The sequence below is a fragment of the Penicillium samsonianum genome (assembly GCF_028829775.1).
Source record: "Penicillium samsonianum strain IBT 33392 chromosome Unknown utg000005l_segment0_segment0, whole genome shotgun sequence".
NCBI classification, from domain to species: domain Eukaryota; kingdom Fungi; phylum Ascomycota; class Eurotiomycetes; order Eurotiales; family Aspergillaceae; genus Penicillium; species Penicillium samsonianum.
This window is the reverse complement of record NW_026643263.1, coordinates 1,529,149-1,548,996: the sequence shown is the minus strand read 5'-3', so window position 1 is coordinate 1,548,996 and position 19,848 is coordinate 1,529,149. Positions and strand designations below refer to the sequence as shown.

General features: G+C 49.2%; 9 protein-coding genes across 9 annotated transcripts; 2 read left to right on the top strand and 7 right to left on the bottom strand.

Annotated features, from left to right (window-relative positions):
- Positions 1-729: 729 nt before the first annotated feature.
- N7471_009503 (uncharacterized protein) lies at positions 730-1,514 on the bottom strand (the record flags this gene model as incomplete). The annotated part of the gene is made up of 3 exons (XM_057282222.1): positions 730-1,024; positions 1,083-1,327; positions 1,377-1,514. 3 exons carry the CDS (start codon positions 1,512-1,514, stop codon positions 730-732), a joined length of 678 nt encoding a protein of 225 aa, XP_057133105.1.
- A 1,122-nt stretch (positions 1,515-2,636) lies between these two features.
- Positions 2,637-3,853, bottom strand: N7471_009502 (uncharacterized protein; the record flags this gene model as incomplete). Its single annotated transcript, XM_057282221.1, has 4 exons — positions 2,637-2,930; positions 2,997-3,191; positions 3,267-3,726; positions 3,771-3,853. 4 exons carry the CDS (start codon positions 3,851-3,853, stop codon positions 2,637-2,639), a joined length of 1,032 nt encoding a protein of 343 aa, XP_057133104.1.
- Positions 3,854-4,628: 775 nt separating this feature from the next.
- On the top strand, positions 4,629-5,060 carry N7471_009501 (uncharacterized protein; the record flags this gene model as incomplete). The annotated part of the gene is made up of 1 exon (XM_057282220.1): positions 4,629-5,060. One exon carries the CDS (start codon positions 4,629-4,631, stop codon positions 5,058-5,060), a length of 432 nt encoding a protein of 143 aa, XP_057133103.1.
- A 2,343-nt stretch (positions 5,061-7,403) lies between these two features.
- Positions 7,404-9,587, bottom strand: hsp90 (chaperone Hsp90; the record flags this gene model as incomplete). The annotated part of the gene is made up of 2 exons (XM_057282219.1): positions 7,404-9,239; positions 9,330-9,587. 2 exons carry the CDS (start codon positions 9,585-9,587, stop codon positions 7,404-7,406), a joined length of 2,094 nt encoding a protein of 697 aa, XP_057133102.1.
- A 1,247-nt stretch (positions 9,588-10,834) lies between these two features.
- On the bottom strand, positions 10,835-12,463 carry N7471_009499 (NTF2 and RRM domain protein; the record flags this gene model as incomplete). Its single annotated transcript, XM_057282218.1, has 2 exons — positions 10,835-12,082; positions 12,143-12,463. The coding sequence occupies 2 exons, from the start codon at positions 12,461-12,463 to the stop codon at positions 10,835-10,837; spliced, it is 1,569 nt and encodes a 522-aa protein (XP_057133101.1).
- A 679-nt stretch (positions 12,464-13,142) lies between these two features.
- N7471_009498 (uncharacterized protein) lies at positions 13,143-14,258 on the bottom strand. The gene is made up of 3 exons (XM_057282217.1): positions 14,144-14,258; positions 13,921-14,069; positions 13,143-13,818 (listed from the first exon to the last, which is right to left on the bottom strand). The coding sequence occupies exons 2-3, from the start codon at positions 13,969-13,971 to the stop codon at positions 13,507-13,509; spliced, it is 363 nt and encodes a 120-aa protein (XP_057133100.1). The 5' UTR covers positions 13,972-14,069; positions 14,144-14,258; the 3' UTR covers positions 13,143-13,506.
- Positions 14,259-15,126: 868 nt separating this feature from the next.
- Positions 15,127-16,865, top strand: N7471_009497 (uncharacterized protein; the record flags this gene model as incomplete). The annotated part of the gene is made up of 4 exons (XM_057282216.1): positions 15,127-15,189; positions 15,254-15,284; positions 15,347-15,488; positions 15,602-16,865. The coding sequence occupies 4 exons, from the start codon at positions 15,127-15,129 to the stop codon at positions 16,863-16,865; spliced, it is 1,500 nt and encodes a 499-aa protein (XP_057133099.1).
- Positions 16,866-16,896: 31 nt separating this feature from the next.
- On the bottom strand, positions 16,897-17,666 carry N7471_009496 (PMF1/NNF1 family protein; the record flags this gene model as incomplete). The annotated part of the gene is made up of 2 exons (XM_057282215.1): positions 16,897-17,191; positions 17,278-17,666. 2 exons carry the CDS (start codon positions 17,664-17,666, stop codon positions 16,897-16,899), a joined length of 684 nt encoding a protein of 227 aa, XP_057133098.1.
- A 634-nt stretch (positions 17,667-18,300) lies between these two features.
- On the bottom strand, positions 18,301-19,491 carry N7471_009495 (putative cAMP receptor-like protein; the record flags this gene model as incomplete). The annotated part of the gene is made up of 3 exons (XM_057282214.1): positions 18,301-18,909; positions 18,973-19,174; positions 19,235-19,491. 3 exons carry the CDS (start codon positions 19,489-19,491, stop codon positions 18,301-18,303), a joined length of 1,068 nt encoding a protein of 355 aa, XP_057133097.1.
- Between the last annotated feature and the right edge of the window lie 357 nt (positions 19,492-19,848).

Genomic DNA, 19,848 nt, shown 5'->3' with positions numbered 1-19,848 from the left:
ACTCACCCTTCTCACCCCTAGTCGCGCGACCGTAAAGCGGCGCTCACCCATTTCTCACCTAGGCGACACCCACCCGACTAATAACTGTATATAAGCCTATTATTCTGCACGGTCAATACTCAATGCGCCCTTAGTAACTAAGCGGTACTCTAGGGTGAGTGCGGGAATATAGGTGAGAAGCCTAGAGACCGGGGTGAGAGAGGTGAGAATAGGGTGACAATTCTCACCTAGGGGTGATAGTGGCTAACTCACTTAGCCCGTCCTAAGCAAATATATAGAATTGAACGCCTGTCCTAGACATGACCAAACGCGTTATTGGGGAGGCGTTTCCGTGAAAAAGCTCATCATAAGGGTGCTACTGATCATTTTTAAGCGAAAACCAGGGGCCAACTAAGAGCCCCAAGATTTAGGCAATGAGGCTGTTTGTACTTTTGACCTGGTTGCTAGGAGCCGAGAGGGGAGAGAAGAAGGATTCATTCTCTACACACAAACAGGAAGCTAGCTAACTAAATAGCTAGGTGAGGCCTGTCAATCCACGCATCCAGGCATCAATCCCCAACAACTTTCTTGGCAATCTTTGACGATTCTCTGTCACATAATCGCTATCTTCAATCTTATTGACCGAAACATTAGAAAAACTGCATCAAGTCAAAGATTGGGCCCTTGCAAGGTCGTACAAACCGACCCTTGCATCCATATTAGAGCTTTGTTCTTGGCATCCCAAAAGCTTCAGTCATTGGTCACAATGCCAGTAGTCTGATTACCCATCACGACTAAGGAGCTCTCGGGTAGTAACAGCTGGGACTCAACATCATCAGTGTAAAAACCCCGAAGACAATCAGTCGAGACAAAGGGTCTTTCCTGTCCCGCCGCGCTCGCGGTCATATCCTGACTCTTGGTAATTGGAGCATCCACAGATCGGTCACAGGCTGGGCAAAGGGTGTAGTTAAGACAGCGGGCCTTGAGCATAGGTATGATAAATTTGTGGAAGAACCCTCGAGAAAAGGTGCGCAAATATAACAGACTAGGGGTATTAGTATATTTGAAAGACTAGGTGATATTTAATTGCTTGACCGACTTACCCGAGGATGATACATGAGAGGTTAGAGTAAATCTGGGGAATACCACGGGCAAGCTTGTAGTCCCAGGGAGACTCCCATTCGCTAATATGTTGAGTAGAAAGGAGGATCATTCCGAAAATGTATACCCCGACCAGGAGTAAGGCGACCAAGCCATCAATAGCGATTTCGAGGAGCGAATAAGATTGGCTTGAGGATTTGCGATACCTGGAGAGCATGAATATAGACATGGTGCTAGAAACCGTGATCTTCGAATTGTTAGATAGTCTTCTATCATAGTAAGAGAGGAGGACTCACTATAACGAGCTGAATCCATGCGTGAGGGCCCTGGCGACTCGTAAAGACGGCGGCGAGAGCGCACGGCCACGAAATCACCGAGATAAGGGCCTGTGTCTTGCGAGCTCTAGAGAGCGGGTGTGTGTTGGCGGAACACATTCTTTGGCACATTTTCACTTTGATGTTTCTTTTCTTGGCTTTATAGTATAAAAATTAAATATGAGGTTTGTGGGGATGCAGAAGCCAAGGTCTTTATTAAGCCGGTGCTTTGACGGCTCTGCCAAGCCCGAAATAGAGGGGGGGAGGGGGGGGAACAAGCCTGCTGCCTTGTATAATTAGTCTGCCTGGAGGGATTTAGTTAGCTACAGACTTTTAATAGGCTGGTTTCAATTAGTTAACAACGCTTGTTTAGGTTATCTTTAGGTTACCCAGGGAGACAACGTCGTTCAGACCAAAAACAAAAACACGATAACCAAGAACGAAGAAATCTATCAACAATCAACCTCCTCAAAGGATGACTGATAACTTTCCATAACCCAATTCTCAGGCGAATTCCCATCTATCATCATCCTCTATTTCCAATTCAGTTAAAGGGTTATTCAACCCCCCTTCAGCGAATGAGTCTTGAACCTTTTTTTCGCAGGAATTTCAGGAGAATCTACCAAGCTCCCAAGAGGACCAAACTTATCATGTTTCTTCAAAACCCCCTCAACATCGTCTCTAACAGCAAATAGACCTGCAGTGAGAACTAGCGGATATATGACTCACTTCATCGCTCATGGTCCTCGTGCCTTGTGTCTGGGTGATCCACTTCTTTCGGTCTACCCTTGCCTCACAGTGGGAGCCGTCCTAGCGTTCACATCGCCATTGGACTAATTCTACCGAGGACGGCATGATATCAGACCGAACTAAAAATATCGAGGCCGCTATAATACAGGTAGTCGGGACTGTGATGAGAATCTACTACAGTCGAGATCCGAAATGGAGAAACAATGCGGTATGAATCGAATGGGGGCAAAGGTACCGAGAGAAGAAGATGAGAGGGGGGAAAGACATATCTATCTAGCTATCTAATACAAACGGGATCTGTCCCATGTGGTGTCTGATTCCTCAGTCATTCAACAGACTGTGATGTTAGAGGTTCAGTGTGTTCTATGTCAAGAAGGGTGGCCGTGGACCCATTGTGTGACTGTTGCAGGAGCGGAGGGAGTAACCTGTGGGGGAATCTCTTGGTATTTGGTTGTATCGCTTTGCTAAATCAGCTAATTTTGAAACGTAATATTAATCAAGTGTGAGCCGTGAGGAAGGACGCGAAAGGGAACGAGACGGCTCTGCTAGGGAATATCCGGTGGGTGTGGAATATGACTCTTGTGCATGGCCGTTCTTCGATTGATTGATGACTTTAAAGCCTCGATCAAAGTTTTTGACGCAAATAATGGCGCAGAAAATCGTTGCAGAAGTCAGCACCACAGATACCGAGGCAAAGAACAACATCATGTCCTTCCCAGAGGTGCGAGCCCCACCGAGGAAAATGATGCGGCTGATGAGATATGCGAGTAGACCGAGGTAGCATATCTTGCAAAGGGTCAGTAGTAGTTCTCCTTGGGGTCTGACAGGCAGGGAGGAAGCAAGAAAACTCACAATGATACCAACCACACCAATGATTCGTTCGTGTTGGACAACCCAAATACCAAGTAGCATAATGATGAAAGCGACCGGAATGAGGAGCATTGTGAGAGTGTACTCCGGTTCAGCAAAGTGGACATACACCAGGTTGTATTGGATGATGAAACCCAATAGGAAATAAAAGAGAAGTTTTATCAGGACCAGGAAGATCTGTGCTCGTCTTTTGTTAGCACGTATACTCAAGATTTGTTAAAGGCTAGTGGAGCCGTAGGTGGTAGATATTACCTCGTAGAACAGATAACGCATTCGTGTTTTCGAGCTGCCATGAACAGACTTGTAGATGACCCATGAATACTCCCTATGCAAAAAGTATACAAACGAAGATAGAAGTAGAGTGCACAATCCTGTAATAATTGACACTAGGATCTCCGCTGGCTTGATCTGGGGCCAAACGTTGTGAGTGGGATCTACCAGAGTCGGAAACCCATGACGCTGGTCATACAACCTCGTGGTGGTTTCTTTCATCGAAGTGTACTGCATAACAGAGTACACAAAACTGCAGACATTGCAGATGCAGATTGAAAAAAGAAGAACATTATTCTTGTGATGGATCGCATCCAGGGCAAGGATGAACTCGTAGACCGCGGCGAATATTAAAATCCCTAGATTGATTGGGATCATGTAGGAGACTGGCACCTGGACAATGGTGGGAGTAACCCATAGCTGCCATTCCACGAGTATATAGCTGTTCTGGTTAGGGTAGCTCAGACGAGGATAGGGAGAGCGTACATCTCAAGGGCAATGGTCAAGATAGCCTGCGTGAACAACACGATACACAGCCACCATTCATTTCTCGAGGTCGGTCTATACATATGTGGCTTTTCTGTTGTCTCATTAAAGCATTAAAAGTGGAAATATGGATTTTATTTCTATCCCCTTGCGCTGCCTAATTTTTTTCTCTACCTCCACGTGATGTCCTCTGACGATGTAGTAAGTGTGCAGCTAATCGGGGTTATTTCGGCAAAATATTAGCCTTCTTCGGTTTGACCGACGCAGATCTTTCGTTAGATCGACTAAACTAGTTGGGTGGGTGACTACCAGCGAATCACTGTTGGATCTTTTTTTACTATTTTTAATACCTATATCCATTGTTAATGAACGGTGTTGGCTGGTTAGTTGGTATAAGAAAGAGTATACAATGAAATAGGCTAGCTACCCCAACTAACGAATGCAGACTCATATCTGCTCCTCGCTTCAAGGCCTTCACTTCGGCAGTAAATGTTGCATGGCCGATCCGTATTCCACCTCTTCTGGCTTTTAAATAACACCCCCATCTCAATTTCTAATGGGCAAAGTCCCAAGAAAATTAGCTCCCTTGTTTGAGTCATCCATAAGCTGCTTCGACCTCTTCCTTTCTCATCTTTAATCGTGCTACCAAAATATATCCAGAAAAAGCTAAATAACCAGTATTCGTGGTTGCCCCTAGCTGATAGGGAAGTAGTGAATTGGAAGAAAAACGAAGCTCTCTTAGTCTACGATAAGAGCGGAGGATTTGGAGTCAATGCAGCTGCACTATCTGCAGACGGATTTAACACAAGTGACGATGGAAGCTACACAGCCTATGATGTCGATGATGACGAAGTCATCATGCTTGAATACTCCGACGATGACAAGATTACACCTGAGCCCGATTACCCTGACACATTCAACAGCCAAATGCGAGTCTGGAGCAAATACCTCCATACCCCGGATCCCATGTGCGCCAAATCGGAAGATTCAGCCCCAGGTGGTGTATTGGCCTTCTCTGTGTCCGACGCAGATGCAAAGATCAAGGAATTCTGCAGTAATTCGAAGCTCTACAATACGGTACTCACTAGTCTTATCAGCACAGGCACTATACAGACTAAAGATGGCAGGGGCAAGGCTCTCGGGATAAGTGGGAGCTATGATATTAACGGTGGCACGGACAAGCTATGGCTTGGCGCCAACTCTGCCAGTGGGTCTTGCACGGGGATGGAGACCTGGCCACCTAGAGGAAACGGCCTCCGTGATACGGACCTTTTGCATGAACCAATTTGAAACCATTGCGAACGGGGTATGTGATATTCTATAACGGGGTCCACGTTTGTCGCCTAACAATAGCACTATAGATATTGACGAATCTTCAATAGTGCGACACATCCACGACGGCCGAGAAGTATCCAGGGACTCTATAGGAGACTTGCTTGGCGAGTTCATATTAAAGGCTGTCCATAATGAAGTTTCCTCGCACTGACACCTGTGCGATATCTATAGGTCTACTAGGTCATAGCCTTCAATAGCAGCAAGTCCGACCCTACGAAGACCGTTCTTAGTGCAGATCACGGCAAGGTCGAATGCAAGGACATTAATACTTGGGAACAGACATTAGCTGTCAATGATCCTTATCATTCTCGGTGAAGATCATCGGGCCGGTCCAAACTTTCGCCTAGCCCGCACTCACCCTAAAATGCCGCTTAAGTGCTGACGGCGTGCATATTGAGAATTGTCGTGCAGAGAGAGAGAGAGGGAGAGAAAGCATGTGGCAAAAAAAAGCAAAAACATACAACAGTGAGGATTCGCTGGTGGTCACCCACCCAACTACTAACTCACCGGCGTGTGGCTTAAGTACGGCTGAGCGGACGGGAAGCCCTGTTTTCCACACCCTATGGTCGTATGTCTTATATTGTGTATGAGGAAGAATGATAGACTGTGAATGGTTGGTGGTAAGCGAGTATGGTAGGGAGAGGTGTGATACACTACTTTCCTTGGAGATAAGTTCAAGGACACCTGCACCTGGGTATACGAAACTTCGACAGCAAACCGAAATCTTCGGCCATCCTATGAGCGGAGGATGTGGATCCGTGCACTTCATGCCTGCGTGGACCTACGCAGAAGACCCCGACTATCGGCCTGAGGATATTAAGCCGGTTTCAACTTCTTAGGGATATATGGGATTCTATACGAGATGCACGTGAGGAGAGGGAGATAGAGAGCTGGGGGGGGGGGGGGAATGCTACGACTCAGCCTACGAGGATAGCAAGGTTGTGTGTGTGTGTGAAGGAGATGCTTGGGGAGGATGAGAATACTCTTAACGGTCATTTATAATGGTAATGGTTACATTGTTGAGGGTATAAAGTACGGCCTGCTGGTACCAGATAACTTAGTAAAAGGACATGCTTCTCGGACACGGCTCTATCACATCTTTTCGAAGTGGTTGATTTTTTGAGAATCCTAGTTAATTCTCAGTAATTAACATGGAATTGGGATTCCAACGCTAACCCTACTTCAATGTGCTTTATACACTATGAGTCATTATGCTTGTATGCAATTCTTGCATGTCAAGGATCCCAATCTCCTACGAAATCGAGATTAGCGTTGTCGATGCAGTTTAACATCTACATCACTAGTTTCTGTATAACTTGTATCATGTTATCGCAGGGAGTCATTTCAATTTCATTTCTTTGCAGAAGATTCCTTAATTCCACTTTGTTGCGCAGGCTAGTTCTCGCTGTACTATTTAACATGATTCCCATGTCTGATATATATATCTCAGCAGGGTTGTCAATCCCGATTTCCCGATTCCTAGTAAATAATCGGATCAATTTAAATCCCAGGGCTCACCCCCTAAAAAAAAAGCATAGAAACTATGTAATTGACCCAAAATAAATAGATAGAATAGTGGTCATAAGCAAAATTATCGATTTCGTGTTGGGCTCTAGGATCAAAAAATGAAAAAGAAAAAAAAGAAATGGACGGGCAGCGATTCGAACGCTGGACTTTTCGCATGCAAAGCGAACACTCTACCAACTGAGTTACGCGCCCAATTGATGCTATTATGAGGGGTTCCAAGATACATAGCGGGGAAGATTATAGGCTGCATTTGGAACGAAGTATGTATCCAGGAGGATCAGTGTTCACTGGGTTTGGTCTGACGGAGTTGGGGTTGGAAATTTGTTTCCAAGGTTTTTTTGCTTAGCTGAGTCATTGTAAACAGCGACCTTGGAAACTCGGAGTATTGCGCGAGGTAAAGGTATCGTTTGCTAAAATGGGCAGTGACACAAGAGGATTTAGAGAGGGAGATGGGTGATAATGAGATGAAGTTTGTAAATTGGAAGGTAAGAGTTGAGAGCTGAGATGTCATCTATGATTGCATGTATTGAGATCGAGTGCTCAGGTGTCTCGGGGGTACGATCAAAGTCTACCATGGCCTCAACTACAATAAGACACTACACTACAGTTTACTTCGTCTTGAATACTGAATAGAAATATAAAAAGATGCCGGTTCTTATTGTAGAACACATAAAATGAAAAGATAAAAAACATCACAGAGGGTCGTATCCCGTTTCCCATTTCCCGTAAGACTTAAAAATTAGCAAAAACGAAAGAGTCGACTGAATTCATCTAATCAACCTCCTCCATGGTGCTCTCGCCGGTAGCCTCGGCGGGAGCAGCGGCCTCAGTGGCGGGAGCGACCTCGTCCTCGTCGATGTTCAGGCCGAGGGAGACGAGCTTGTGGATGCGCTCGGAGAAGCTGGCGGGCTCCTCGATGGTGAAGCCAGAGACCAGCAGGGAGGTCTCGAAGAGCAGCTGGGTGATGGACTTGACGGTGCGGTCGTTCTCGCCATCGGCCTCAACCTTCTTCTTAAGCTCCTTGATGATGGGAGACTTGGGGGAGATCTCGAAGGTCTTCTTGGAAGACATGTAAGAGGACATGGAGGTGTCACGGAGGGCCTGGGCCTTCATGATACGCTCCATGTTGGCAGACCAACCGAACTGGCCGGTACGGATGGCGCAGGGGGAGCCAACCAGCTTGGAGGAGACAACAACCTTCTCGACCTTGTCGCCGAGAACGTTCTTGAGGGCCTTGGCAAGCTCCTCGAACTCCTTCTCCTCAGTCTCGCGCTCGGTCTTCTCCTCATCGGTCTCCTCGAGCTCGAAGTCCTTGGTGATGTCGACGAGCTTCTTGCCGTCGTACTCCTTCAGCTGGGTGAAGGCGTACTCATCAATGGGGTCAACCAGGAACAAAACCTCGAAGTTCTTCTGCTTGAGGGTGTCCAGGAAGGGAGAGTTGGCAACGGCCTTGATGGACTCGCCGGTGATGTAGTACATGTTCTTCTGGTGCTCGGGCATGCGGGTGATGTAGTCAGCGAGCGAGGTCTGCTCGTCACCGGACTTGGTGGACTGGTAGCGGAGGAGCTTGGCCAGAGTGGGGCGGTTCTGGGCGTCCTCGTGGATACCGAGCTTGATGTTCTTGCTGAAGGCCTGGTAGAACTTGTCGAACTGCTCACGGTCCTCGGAGATCTCGACGAAGAGCTCAAGGGTCTTCTTGACGATGTTCTTCTTGATGACCTTCATGATCTTGTTCTGCTGGAGAGTCTCACGGGAAAGGTTGAGGGGAAGGTCCTCGGAGTCGACGACACCCTTGACGAAGCTGAGCCACTCGGGGATGAGATCGGTAGCATCATCAGTGATGAAGACACGGCGAACGTAGAGCTTGATGTTGTTCTTGGTCTTCTTGGTCTCGAAGAGGTCGAAGGGAGCGCGCTTGGGAACGAAGAGAATAGCGCGGAACTCAAGCTGACCCTCAACGGAGAAGTGCTTGACACCGAGGTGGTCCTCCCAGTCGTTGGAGAGGGACTTGTAGAAGGAGGCGTACTCCTCAGTGGTGATGTCGGCGGGGTTGCGGGTCCAGATGGGCTTGGTCTTGTTAAGCTCCTCCTCCTCGATCTTGGACTCCTTGACGGTCTTGGTCTTCTTCTCCTTCTTCTCCTCCTCCTCATCGACCTCCTCGACCTTGGGCTTCTTCTCATCATCCTCCTCCTTGGCCTCCTCAGCCTCCTCATCGGGGACCTCGGTCTCGGTCTCCTTCAGGACGTGAAGGTAGATGGGGTAGGAGATGAACTCGGAGTGCTTGCGAACAACCTCCTTGATGCGGGCCTCGTTGAGGTAGTCCATCTGCTCATCCTTCAGGTGAAGGATGATCTTGGAACCGCGGCCGAGCTGCTCGCCCTCGGTGTCCTCCTTAAGGGTGAAAGTGCCACCGGCGGCGGACTCCCAGATGTACTGCTCGTCATCGTTGTGCTTGGACACAAAGGTGACACGGTCAGCAACCAGGTAGGCAGAGTAGAAACCGACACCGAACTGGCCGATCATGGAAATATCAGCACCGGCGGACAGAGCCTCCATGAACTGCTTGGTACCGGAGCGGGCAATTGTTCCGAGGTTGTTGATCAGGTCCTATAAGAGATGAATATGAGTATTGGTGGTCAAATAGAGATGGGAGAGAGTGTGATTTGAGGCAACTCTCAGGGCAGGGCAGAAACTTACAGCCTTGGTCATACCAATACCGGTATCGCGGATGGTGAGGGTCTTGTTCACCAAGTCGGGGATGATGTCGATGCGCAGATCCTTGTTGGAATCGAGCTTAGAGGGGTCGGAGAGAGCCTCGTAGCGGATCTTGTCGAGAGCATCGGAGGCGTTGGAGATCAACTCACGAAGGAAAATTTCCTTGTTAGAGTAGACGGTGTTAATGATCAGCGAGAGCAGCTGAGAGATCTCAGCCTGGAACTCGAAGGTCTCAGACATGATGGCGGATTGTGATTCTGAAAGACAGTTAGAAAATGATGAATTTATAGCAATTGACGGATATGCAGAGAGGTGCAGATGCAGAGTCTGATCAAGCGGTGGGGGGTGGGGGTTGAAGTTGGAAGCGGTGACGAGAGAAATGGGAAAGGGGATATCTTACAATAAAGCAAAGTAATTAAAAAGAAAGAAGCTCTGGGTGGGGGGAGGAACCAAAGCAAAGGGGAGAGATGAAGAGAAAGAGTCGAAGAGGCGGGCCAGTTCCTTTTGTGTTTCCAAAAATTTCTGGTGGAGAGTTTCTACGGTGATCCAGCAACTTCCACGTCGTTCAGGCAACCCTGCAGCTTTCTTGGTATTATATTCTAGATTCTTCTGCTTTTACTTTTTTTTGTTATTTTAAACTATTTACTCTAATTTCCCCAGTTTGTAGCTCTTACCTCTCTCTTTCTCTATATTTGAAGTGGCCAAGCTGTGGGTGCCTCAGGCATCCAATATCTAGAATCTTCCCCAGATGACTCGTCGACTCGAATCACATTAGGTAAGCCCCAAGGGTTCCCGAGTATCAATCTTGGCAGTGGGCATATGTATGGAGTAGCAATTCGATATATAGCAACTTGGAGATTCATTATTCTCTAATCCATATTTGGTAGGCTCATCATCCCATGATACAGTTGTAATTCCCCCTGAGAATATCTCATTTACACATCACAAAGAGAACGGATCCTCATAGCCAAGAAAATCAAAAAAGCAAAATACAAGAAAGACCGGGATGGCGCACCACCGTAAAACCCTGGAGTTTGCTATGCTAGTTAAAGAAAGATGCGATATAACGTCTTGCAAAAAAGGAGCAAGGAACAGATCATGGCAGAAGACACTGAAAGAAAGAAATATGGTGCAAAAAAAAAGAGAATCGTGAATGTCAAAGACAAGACCCGATCCCAGGAAAAAAAATAGAAAAAAAAAGGTCAGGTTAAAACACAAGTGCCCAGAGGGAAGGAAAGAGACGCAACTTTTCCAGCCAACCCGGACCAACCGCTAATATGCACTGTGACAGAAAAAAGGGGGGAGGCAATAGTCACGTAACACATGTCATTAGGAAGAGACGGGGCAAAAGAAAAAAGAGAATCAAAATCAGAGTAATACAGATCCTGAGAAGATCATCCGCCGGAGGAATGCTCACAGGAATTGCGAGAGATGTAATACCGACGGGGAAGAAGAACGTAGAGGATCATCAAAATCACGTCAAGTGTTTAAGCAGCTTGGGGCTGGCTGGGGCGACCCTTGGCGGCAACATTGCCACCGCGGCCACGAGGAGTGAAGCTGCCACGGCCCTCACGCTGGAAGCCACCACGGCCCTGGCTGCCAGCGCGGTCACCGCGACCACGACCTGCACCACCACCACGGCCGGCGGGGAAGGCGCTGCTGCCGTAGGCGTTGCCACGGGGGCGGCGCTCCTCAACGAGGATCTGCTCGCTGCCAATCTGGTGGGGGTTGGCGGCAACGGCAGCGGTGTAACCGGAGGGCTCGTTGAATTCAACAAAGGCGCAGTTTTTGGGGCGGCTGACATCGAAGTACTTCAGCTTGCCGAAACGAGCCAGAGTCTGCTTAAGCAGGCTGGCATCGACCTTGTCGTTGACGTTCTTGATATAGGCGAGGACGGTCTCCTCAACACGGGGCTGCGACTTCTTGTGGCCGTCGCCGGCGGTCTGCCATCCGGCTTCGGTGGAAGGGGCCTCCTGGGAACGGGCAGCCTCCGCGGGAGCGGGGGTGGCAGCAGCGGGCTGAGCGGTAGGGGCAGCCTGAGCAGCGGGAGCAGCAGCCTTAGGAGCAGCAGGAGTAGCCTGAGCAGCAGGAGCAGCCTGGGCGGCCGAAGCCTTGGCGGCAGCAGCAGCCTTAGCAGCAAAAGAGGTAGTCGCAATGCTAGCCCAGGTCTTAGGGGCAGCGGGAGTGGCTGAGGTCTCCTTCTCAGGAACCTCCTCCTTCTCGGGAACGGGAGAGGGCTCAGGGGTGGCGGGCTCCTCCTTCACAATTTCAGCCTCGACGGCAGGAACCGGAGCGGGGGTCTCCTCCTCAACGGGGACGCTGTTGGTCTGGGGAGCGGCCTCCTTGGGCTCCTCAACCTCACCGTTGGCCTCGACCTCCTCAAGCTTCTCATCAACATGGGAGACAGCGACTTCATCAGCCACCTGGGGCTCCTCAGCGGGAACCTCGGCAACGGCCTCAGGGGCCTCAGCAGCAGGCGCAGCAGGGGCGGCCTGCTCGGGTTCTTCTTCTGGCTCTTCGGCCATGTATCGGAAGATATCGTTAAGAACGTAGTAGCCATTGGGCTGCTCGGCGAGAACGAAAGTCTGCACGAACTTGCGGGACGGCTCGGAGTTGTTAGAGATCTCACCAATGACTGAGACCAGGATGTTGTCGAAAGACGCCTGAGAATCGACATTCAGGACGCGCACTTTGCACTCCTGGAACTTCAAGGAGTTAAGCTTCTCGTTGATGGCCTATGGAAGTGGGGGTGCTTGGTTAGACAATATTCACATTGAGGGATCGAATCAACTTACCTTAGTACCAACGGTGACGGGAACCGACTCGGCCTCAGTGCCGAAGACCAGCTGAGAGCGGCGAGAGTAGAACAGGTGAAGCTTGTCAGGGTTGCGGCTCATGGTGGTGTAGTACTGCTCGACGAAATACCAGCCCACCTCATCCTTGGAGATCTCATTCTTCTGCTGGTCGGTGGGAGTGACTGTAGTCGGGGTGGAGGACTGCGCAGGCTGGAAGCTGGCAGCAGTGTTCATGGTGACAGATGCATGGTTGTAGGATTCGGGGTAACCATGCTGGGCAGCGTAGTTGCCATTGATGGGAACCTGGGTCATGTCGGCCATGGTGTAGGATTGAGGGGTTTTATCTTCGGTTTCGGGTGGAAAATGAGATTAAAAGTAACCGAGCGCGGCGAAAATGATGACCGAGACTATAACGGCCGAAAGACTTTTTTTTAAAAAAAAAAACACAAGCAAGTGATGAACGGTCTAAAAATGAGATTGTTCGTGTTTCCCTCGCTTCACTTGATGCTCATTAGTTTTGAGGTCTTGACCATGTGGTCAAATTGGACATGGTAGATCGGAACTCACGATGCGAAATGGACCAAGCACCAATGCAAGCAATTGAAGAGGATAAAAGGAAAGCAAGAAAAGAAATAGAAAGAAGAGAGGCGCTTTGAGATTGCGGAAAAGCGGAAGTATAGCTGAAGTGAGGGAAGAGTTCTTCCGATCGGGGAGGGAGATGTGGAGGGTTTGAGAGAAAGATGAGAATCGAGAAAATGTGGGTCTGGAAGATGGACAGAGGCGGGTGAGCAGGTAGAAAATGGGAAACAAAAAAAGAGATGGAATGAAGCTGTGGGAATTCGCCTTCGAAGAAAAGAACTTCCTTCTCTTTGACTCCGTGCGGGTTTCGCGTGGGCTTGGCGGATGGCCACCGCCCGGCAGAATTCATACAACTTAGTACTATAGGATATAGTATTAGGAATTCTATCAATATAGATAAACATAGATCAAGTTGAGGAAAGTTTTCATAATAATTCAAGGTACGTGACAGTCAGACAAGAAAAATAAGAGAAACGAAAAAAAAAGAGAAAATACCAGATCCGGGAGTTCATACTCAAGGAAATAATGGGAATCTCATCAAGTCAAAACGCCACAAACTGATCCGAAAAAAAAAAAAAAAAAGAGGGGTATGATAGGACATGAAAGGGTGACTGTAACAAAAGACAGCAATCATAAGAGCCGTGTCGATAGAGGCTCGGATGTTGAGACGAAAAAAGCAGAGATTGGGAACAAGAAACAAGCGAACGATCAGAGACGGTCAACCATGCAACGAACAAAGCACATGGCAAGTCATTTGTCTCCTAGATATATCGTCACGATTAGGGCTAGTCAGTTCGCGCCTCGGTCTTCTCGGAGAGAGGCTTGCGCATGACAGCGTCTTGGCCAGTCATCCTCCTGCCGAGAGCGCGCTCGACCTTAGCCCCGAGAGCGAGTTTGTTCAGGTTGTTTGACTTCTCCTCTGTGGGGACAAATCGCTGCTTGTTGAGAGGCTTGCTCTCGAGGCGCTCGAAGCCATCGTGGAGCTGGAAGATATCGGCGATTCTGGGGTCGCCACTGGGGAGAGTGCCGTTGGTGCGATCGGAGGCAGCCAGCGATGGGCTTCCACTGACGGTGGAGAATCGCTTTGAGTTTCGGTTCTGTAACAGGTTACAGGTTAGACTTGCGCGGTTCTCAATAATGTGTATACAAAGGCCCTAGAGTGGGCATAGTAGGTGGAGGGGAAGGGGAGGAATTCCTACCGATTGAGCCATGATGGGACGCTCAGAGTCGAGAGAGGGTTGACGGGCCATTTCTGGGAGGTGGTATGGTTATAAAGAGGAGGATTTGCGCCGAAAGAGGGGCAGGGTTTCAAATTGTAGGTATAAGAAGGCCTGGAATGGAATGCAGCCTGCAGAATTGGCCTGTTAGCGGGTGTATTATCGCCTAGTGGCTGGCGATCTTGAACTTCCAAGGGATACATACTCTGGGTACTGCGTCGAAGGGGATGTATTGGAATCAGGCGCAAAGGTACCAATGCAGTGCAGGAGTAGAAATAGAGTCACAGAAAGGAGAAGACGAAACGGGGTGGGTCAAAGTGGTGGGGAAAGACACAATGTGTGGCGGTAAAGGGGTGGAAGGGTTTTTTATGGAAAGATCGACGTAATCGTAAGATGCGCATTAAAGAGAAAGTCTGCAATGAAACTTCGAGGTGGATATGTATTATGATTCTACACAAATTAAAAATCACAGATCAATGATAACCTCGGGTCCAAACTCCCTTCTCTGATGTCAACCGAAAGCTTTAACCGGGAAATATATTTGCCACGTGCTGCCACGCGAGCCGATCATCTCGGCAAGTACTTAGGTACTTCATATAGGGGATTATGTACTACTATCAGATACTTTAATTTACAGACTCTATTGTATTCATTTTGTATATTGTAATAATGAGGTGAGGATACATCTTGGTTAGATTACCTGCCATTTATATTATAGCTACTATAGCAGCAAGGGACAGTATCTCGGACTAAATATGTATCGTTTTTACACAAACGAGCTGGCAATACAGACCCGACCCCCGTTTGCAACACAAGGTCCCAACATTATCACCAGGGCATGGCCTTCGAGACAACATGAAACAAACCTGCTTCCTTACACCAACTGTTATCTAGTCTTGGTATCCATTCAGATCCAAGGACCAGGCTGCTTTGAGAGTCTTTCATCCATACATTCTATAGTTCAAGAAATCTCACACTAGCACTAAACTAAGAGTATTAAGTCTCAGACCCACTAGAACAATGACTATCATTATCATTGCTAGATGTAGTCGAGGTGAAAGCAACCCTGGAACATAGAGTATACTGCGTCACACACCGCGCAGATTCTGCCGGATTTACTTCAATTTCAAGGTGCACAGCCATCTCTGTCAATCATCATTCAATTTAATCAACAGCATTCCCGCAGATATGCCGAAGCCAAAATCCTTCCTCAGGGAGACAAAGACGAAGAAGAAGGCTGCCTCAAAACAGGTATGCGGTAGCAATATACCCCGCACAGAACAACTTGGTCATGATCTCATACATTTTGATATAGGTACCTGTAACCGCAGATGATTTTCTTGCAGGTGCGTATTTGAACCCAATAAGCCAATAATACCAACAGTCTAAAAACTAATTACCTCCCCAGCCGGCGTCGAGCTAGAAGAAGCCGGCGAGAAATGGCGGGCCGGAGACGCGGCCAAGTCCATGCGCTTCTTTATGCGGGCCATCGCCAACTATGACGAAGGACTACAGAAACATCCCGGCACATTTGATCTAGCTTACAACAAGTATGTATAGTCGACACCGATATCGAAACAAGCCAATGTTTTGCATTTTTTTAATTTCATCCATGATTGAGAGGTATTGGTTTGGGTTTACCTTTTACTAACATACCATCCAGAGCACGAGTCCAATATGAAATCACCCAGCACCCCAAACTAGCGGCCCAGTTGCCAGCACCACAGGGGGAGATCTTGCAGGTTGCGCTGCAGTCACACCGGGATGCGCTGTCCTTGGAACAGGACAATGCTGACGTGTTGTTCAATTCGGGCCAGGTGCTGACCAGTCTAGCGGAGTTGATGTCCAACCTGAAGCATCCCGACGAGGAGCAGCAGATGCAAGCAGGCACCTACCTGCAAGAGGCGGTTGAGCTGTTCCAGCGGTGCTTGATAATACAGGAGATGAAGTATACAGAAATGCAAGAGGAGATCGAACTCATGGAATCCGGGGATGTGCCACCGGAGCCGGAGGTTGTACCACAGGCTGCAGGACAGCCTCAAGCCGAGTCCGCAGGCGAGGAGCAAGAACAGTGGGCGATGATTGTGGAGCCCGTCACGAAAAATACACTCGTGGACACAGCGGTGGCGCAGCTAGAGACTTTGACTACTCTGTGCAACTTGTTGACTTCTAACCCCGGTGCGGGCGGTGTTGGTTGGGTGCAAGAGTACTCGTCGGAGCTAGTGCATTCGCGACTGCCTGCTTATGCCGAAGGTTCGGACAGACAGTATGAGGCGGCCTTGGCGCGCGCCAAGTTTATCTGTGCCTTGAACGATTTGCTCTACCGAGGTGGACATACCGATATCCAAACCTACCAGCAGGAGGTTTGGCAGGTTTTTGGTCCAGAGCTGGATGTATCCGCGGATCCTGAAGGACTGTGTGGGAAAGCAGATGCGCTCACGTCGTTGAACCAGGCGCTTTCGGACATCCCCCCATCGGAGGATGACGAGGCCTTTGAGAACGCTGTAGCATTGCGTTGGAAGTCGCTTTCAACCGCCCTGGACGCATTGACGGCTGCTACCAAGCTCCCAGATGCCGAAAACCTGCCCAAGATCCACCTCGGTCGCGGAGACGCGGAGATGCACAGATGGCGCCTTGGACGAGCGCCCTGGAACCACGCCATGGCGAACCAGAACGGAGCTATGCTCCTGCGCAACGCTCAGACATACTACCGCGGAGCAACAGCTCTGGCCCGCCGCGACGGAGCGGCCGAGGAAGAACGCGACGGAACTTGCAAGGAGGCGATTGCGGCAGCGATCGAAGGCCAGAACACAAAGCTCGAGCAGCTAAAGTCAACGGACCTCCAACAGGTGATAGTCGTGGCGCAGGATATGGTGGAAGACGGAATGGTTGACGGCAGGGAATTGAGTGCCCTGATTTCACCATGAATCGGATAGAGAAACAATTTCCGCAACACGCTCACAGACCCGGACGGGCTTTCGTCTCCTCATCCATTTGGATCGCGTCTTGGCGAATGTGATGTTGTCTGCTGAATTGCGTGGCCGCTGTAGCAGCACCCTCAATATCCGATACAACCAATCCAAGATGCGACAATAGCCGCTCAATTTCCAGCCTCTGCGCCTGCACAGTCTGCGCAAGCTCCGCGTTTTCCGCATGAGTAGCCTCGAGTCTGGCGTTGAGGGTCGACTGCGCCTCCTGCAGATAGGGCGTAAGATGCGCCTTGTACAGATCTTCGGCGCCGAGTGTATGCGCGCTGTATAGTAAACAAAGTTAGAAATCAGATCCAAAAACACAAAAACAAGCATAGTCCGAATAAACGACTAAATCCATTCAACATACACTGTTCTTTCTTGTCCCTCTGCATTCTCCCCCTCCTGCTCCTTCTCCTTCCTAGCCCTCGCATCCCCAACAAGCCGATCAAGCTCATTCAAATGCGGCACCGCATCCCTTTCCGCGACAATATCATCAAACTCAGCCTTAGCATTCGCTTCCAGCTTCGCGTTCAGCTGCCGCCAGACACCCTCCAAGCTGGCAGGAACGTGGCGCGCAGGTGTCGGGAAACAGCCTGCAAAGTTCGCATACGAGTTTGCACGGAGCGTGCGTGCCAGAGCCTGCTCGAAAACTTGGTTTAGACGTGAGGCGCGCGGGCCCGGGGATTGGGAGATTGGAGCTGGCGGGGGAGGGGACGGCGACGCGGCGGGCGGTTGGTGGGAATTTGATTCAGCCATGGTGGATGTCTCTGCTGTCGGGATGGAGTCGGAGAGTGGGAAGCAACGAAGAGCATGCGGGTATGGCGAGAGTGGCGTGTAGAGGGCTGTTTGTGGTTCTTTAGGAATTTGGATCTGGGGTGTTGGACTCTATTCAACGCGACGCGCCGGTCACGTGCTTCTATAGATTGAATTGATGGGGGTAGTACATTACGTTGATATTTAAATATTTTTGATTTTCATACTCTGTTAAATGCTAGATAGTGCTAATACGAGCATGTCAATTACATGAATGGTGTATTGCAATGGAAACGAGGCATTCAGCTGTCAACCAAGTCTTAGCCCTAACCTGATGGATCTAAGCCCAGCCAACTCCGGCGTCTGTTCTCCTCATTCTCGGTTTTCACCAAAGGAGCAGGACTCGCGCTTTGAGAGCCATTCCGTATATGAAAGGATTGTATATTTGTCACCGGACGGGGTATGCGCCACGAGGATACGCGGCTATGGAGGTCGGACCAAAGTAATTTGAATGCGGGCCATGAAATAGAGACGTATATAAGGCTGTTCCAAAAGCCCTGCAGCGGAAGGACGAAGCTAGATGCATAGTTGAGACTGAAATTAAAGTCATTAGGACGAGCCAGGGAATAGACTCTGTTTATCGTCGAGGGGACCTGCAATGTCGAACAATCAACACCTGAAAAGAACCGACAGCAGTTTTCAGACTATGACGGGCTTTGACTAGACCTACCCATGTAACAAGCAATGCGATGAAAAACAGCATAGCGTATTTCGTATACGCCCACGTAGCCGAACTAGCTTCCGTGGACGTCGACCTCCGCCGTGAGTCCACTCCATCCGGCCGTACGGTCTTGGCAGAATGCTCCTGCTGAAGAGGACTGAGACCAACTTTTGAGCTGGAGGCTTGGAGTGTATTGCCTGTACTCCCGCCCTCGATCGTGACGGAGTATGCTCTGAACGCATTAGACGGCAACCCGCGCGTGTTGCCCTCCGACAAGGACCGACGCTCTGGGGTAGAACAGGCAATCTCCCTGGTAACTTGGATGCCGGTCAACATAGCAAAGGGAGATTCTGGGACAAGATCTGAGTCGATGCCGCCAAGGTTCCGAAGCTGGCGCCGTTTCTGGTAAATCACCGTCCCTGCTCGTAGGTATATGGCGAAGGTCAATGAGATAATGAGCCAGACTGGTCCGTAGAAGATGGCGATGCGGAGGAAGGACCACTGTACAGAGATCCAGCACCAGAGCTGTCGGGGTGTGATTTGATTAGCATAAGCTGGTGGAAGGGAAGGCTTTTAGTTTCTGCTTACGATGGCGGAGCCATATATCCGGCCTCGGGCTTGGGTCTGGATGAAGAAGTATGCGAATGCTGGGACGAATGGAACACCGTAGCAGCAGAGCACGTATTTCCATTCGAGCCGGCGTAGTTGATCGGAGTCGTATTTGTGGAAGAATGTTAGGTAGACATTGCATGCCATTGCGAATGTCCATAGTGCATCTGCGGGCATGAACCTATCCTTGGTTATTAGTGGTCGTCTGCTAAGGGTGTTTAGTTACCGATTTGATACGAACCATTGGATCAAAAACCCCTGGAACTGGCACAGGGAACTATCAACCCCAGAATGAATCCCGTCTGCGGATATGATGGTGGCTATACTAGCCATGATGTTACCCCATGATGCATAGAACACCAAGCGGTTGATGGGTTTACGGAACGTGGGGGACCAGATAAAAGTAGCGACTATAACAAAAGTTCCAACCAGGGAGATAGTCGAGCAAACACGCTCTGTGGCCGAGATGGCCAATATTTGTTGTTCTGACAGCGCCATGGTATCATGATCTATGACCTAGTCGCCGCGAGGGGGGAAGGCTTCCAGCTCCTGAAGGTTATATCCAACGGCAGATATGAACCGAGACGATTCTCGTGGTTCAACAAAGCTAAGTTAGCTTGTGACCGATCGAGGATCCAGATGATCGTAGATCTACCAGCGAGGGACTTTTTTTGGGTTATGGTTCACTCTCAAAACAGGCAAACAGTTTGAGTAGATATGACCAAAGCACAATACCACCTGTTTATTATCCGCAATAGGCAACAAAGAGAGAGAAAAAAAGCCAAATGACAAATAAGGCAAGACTAGCCCAATCAGCATATTGCTGTTATTCGCATCGGCTTATAGCTAGGAAGA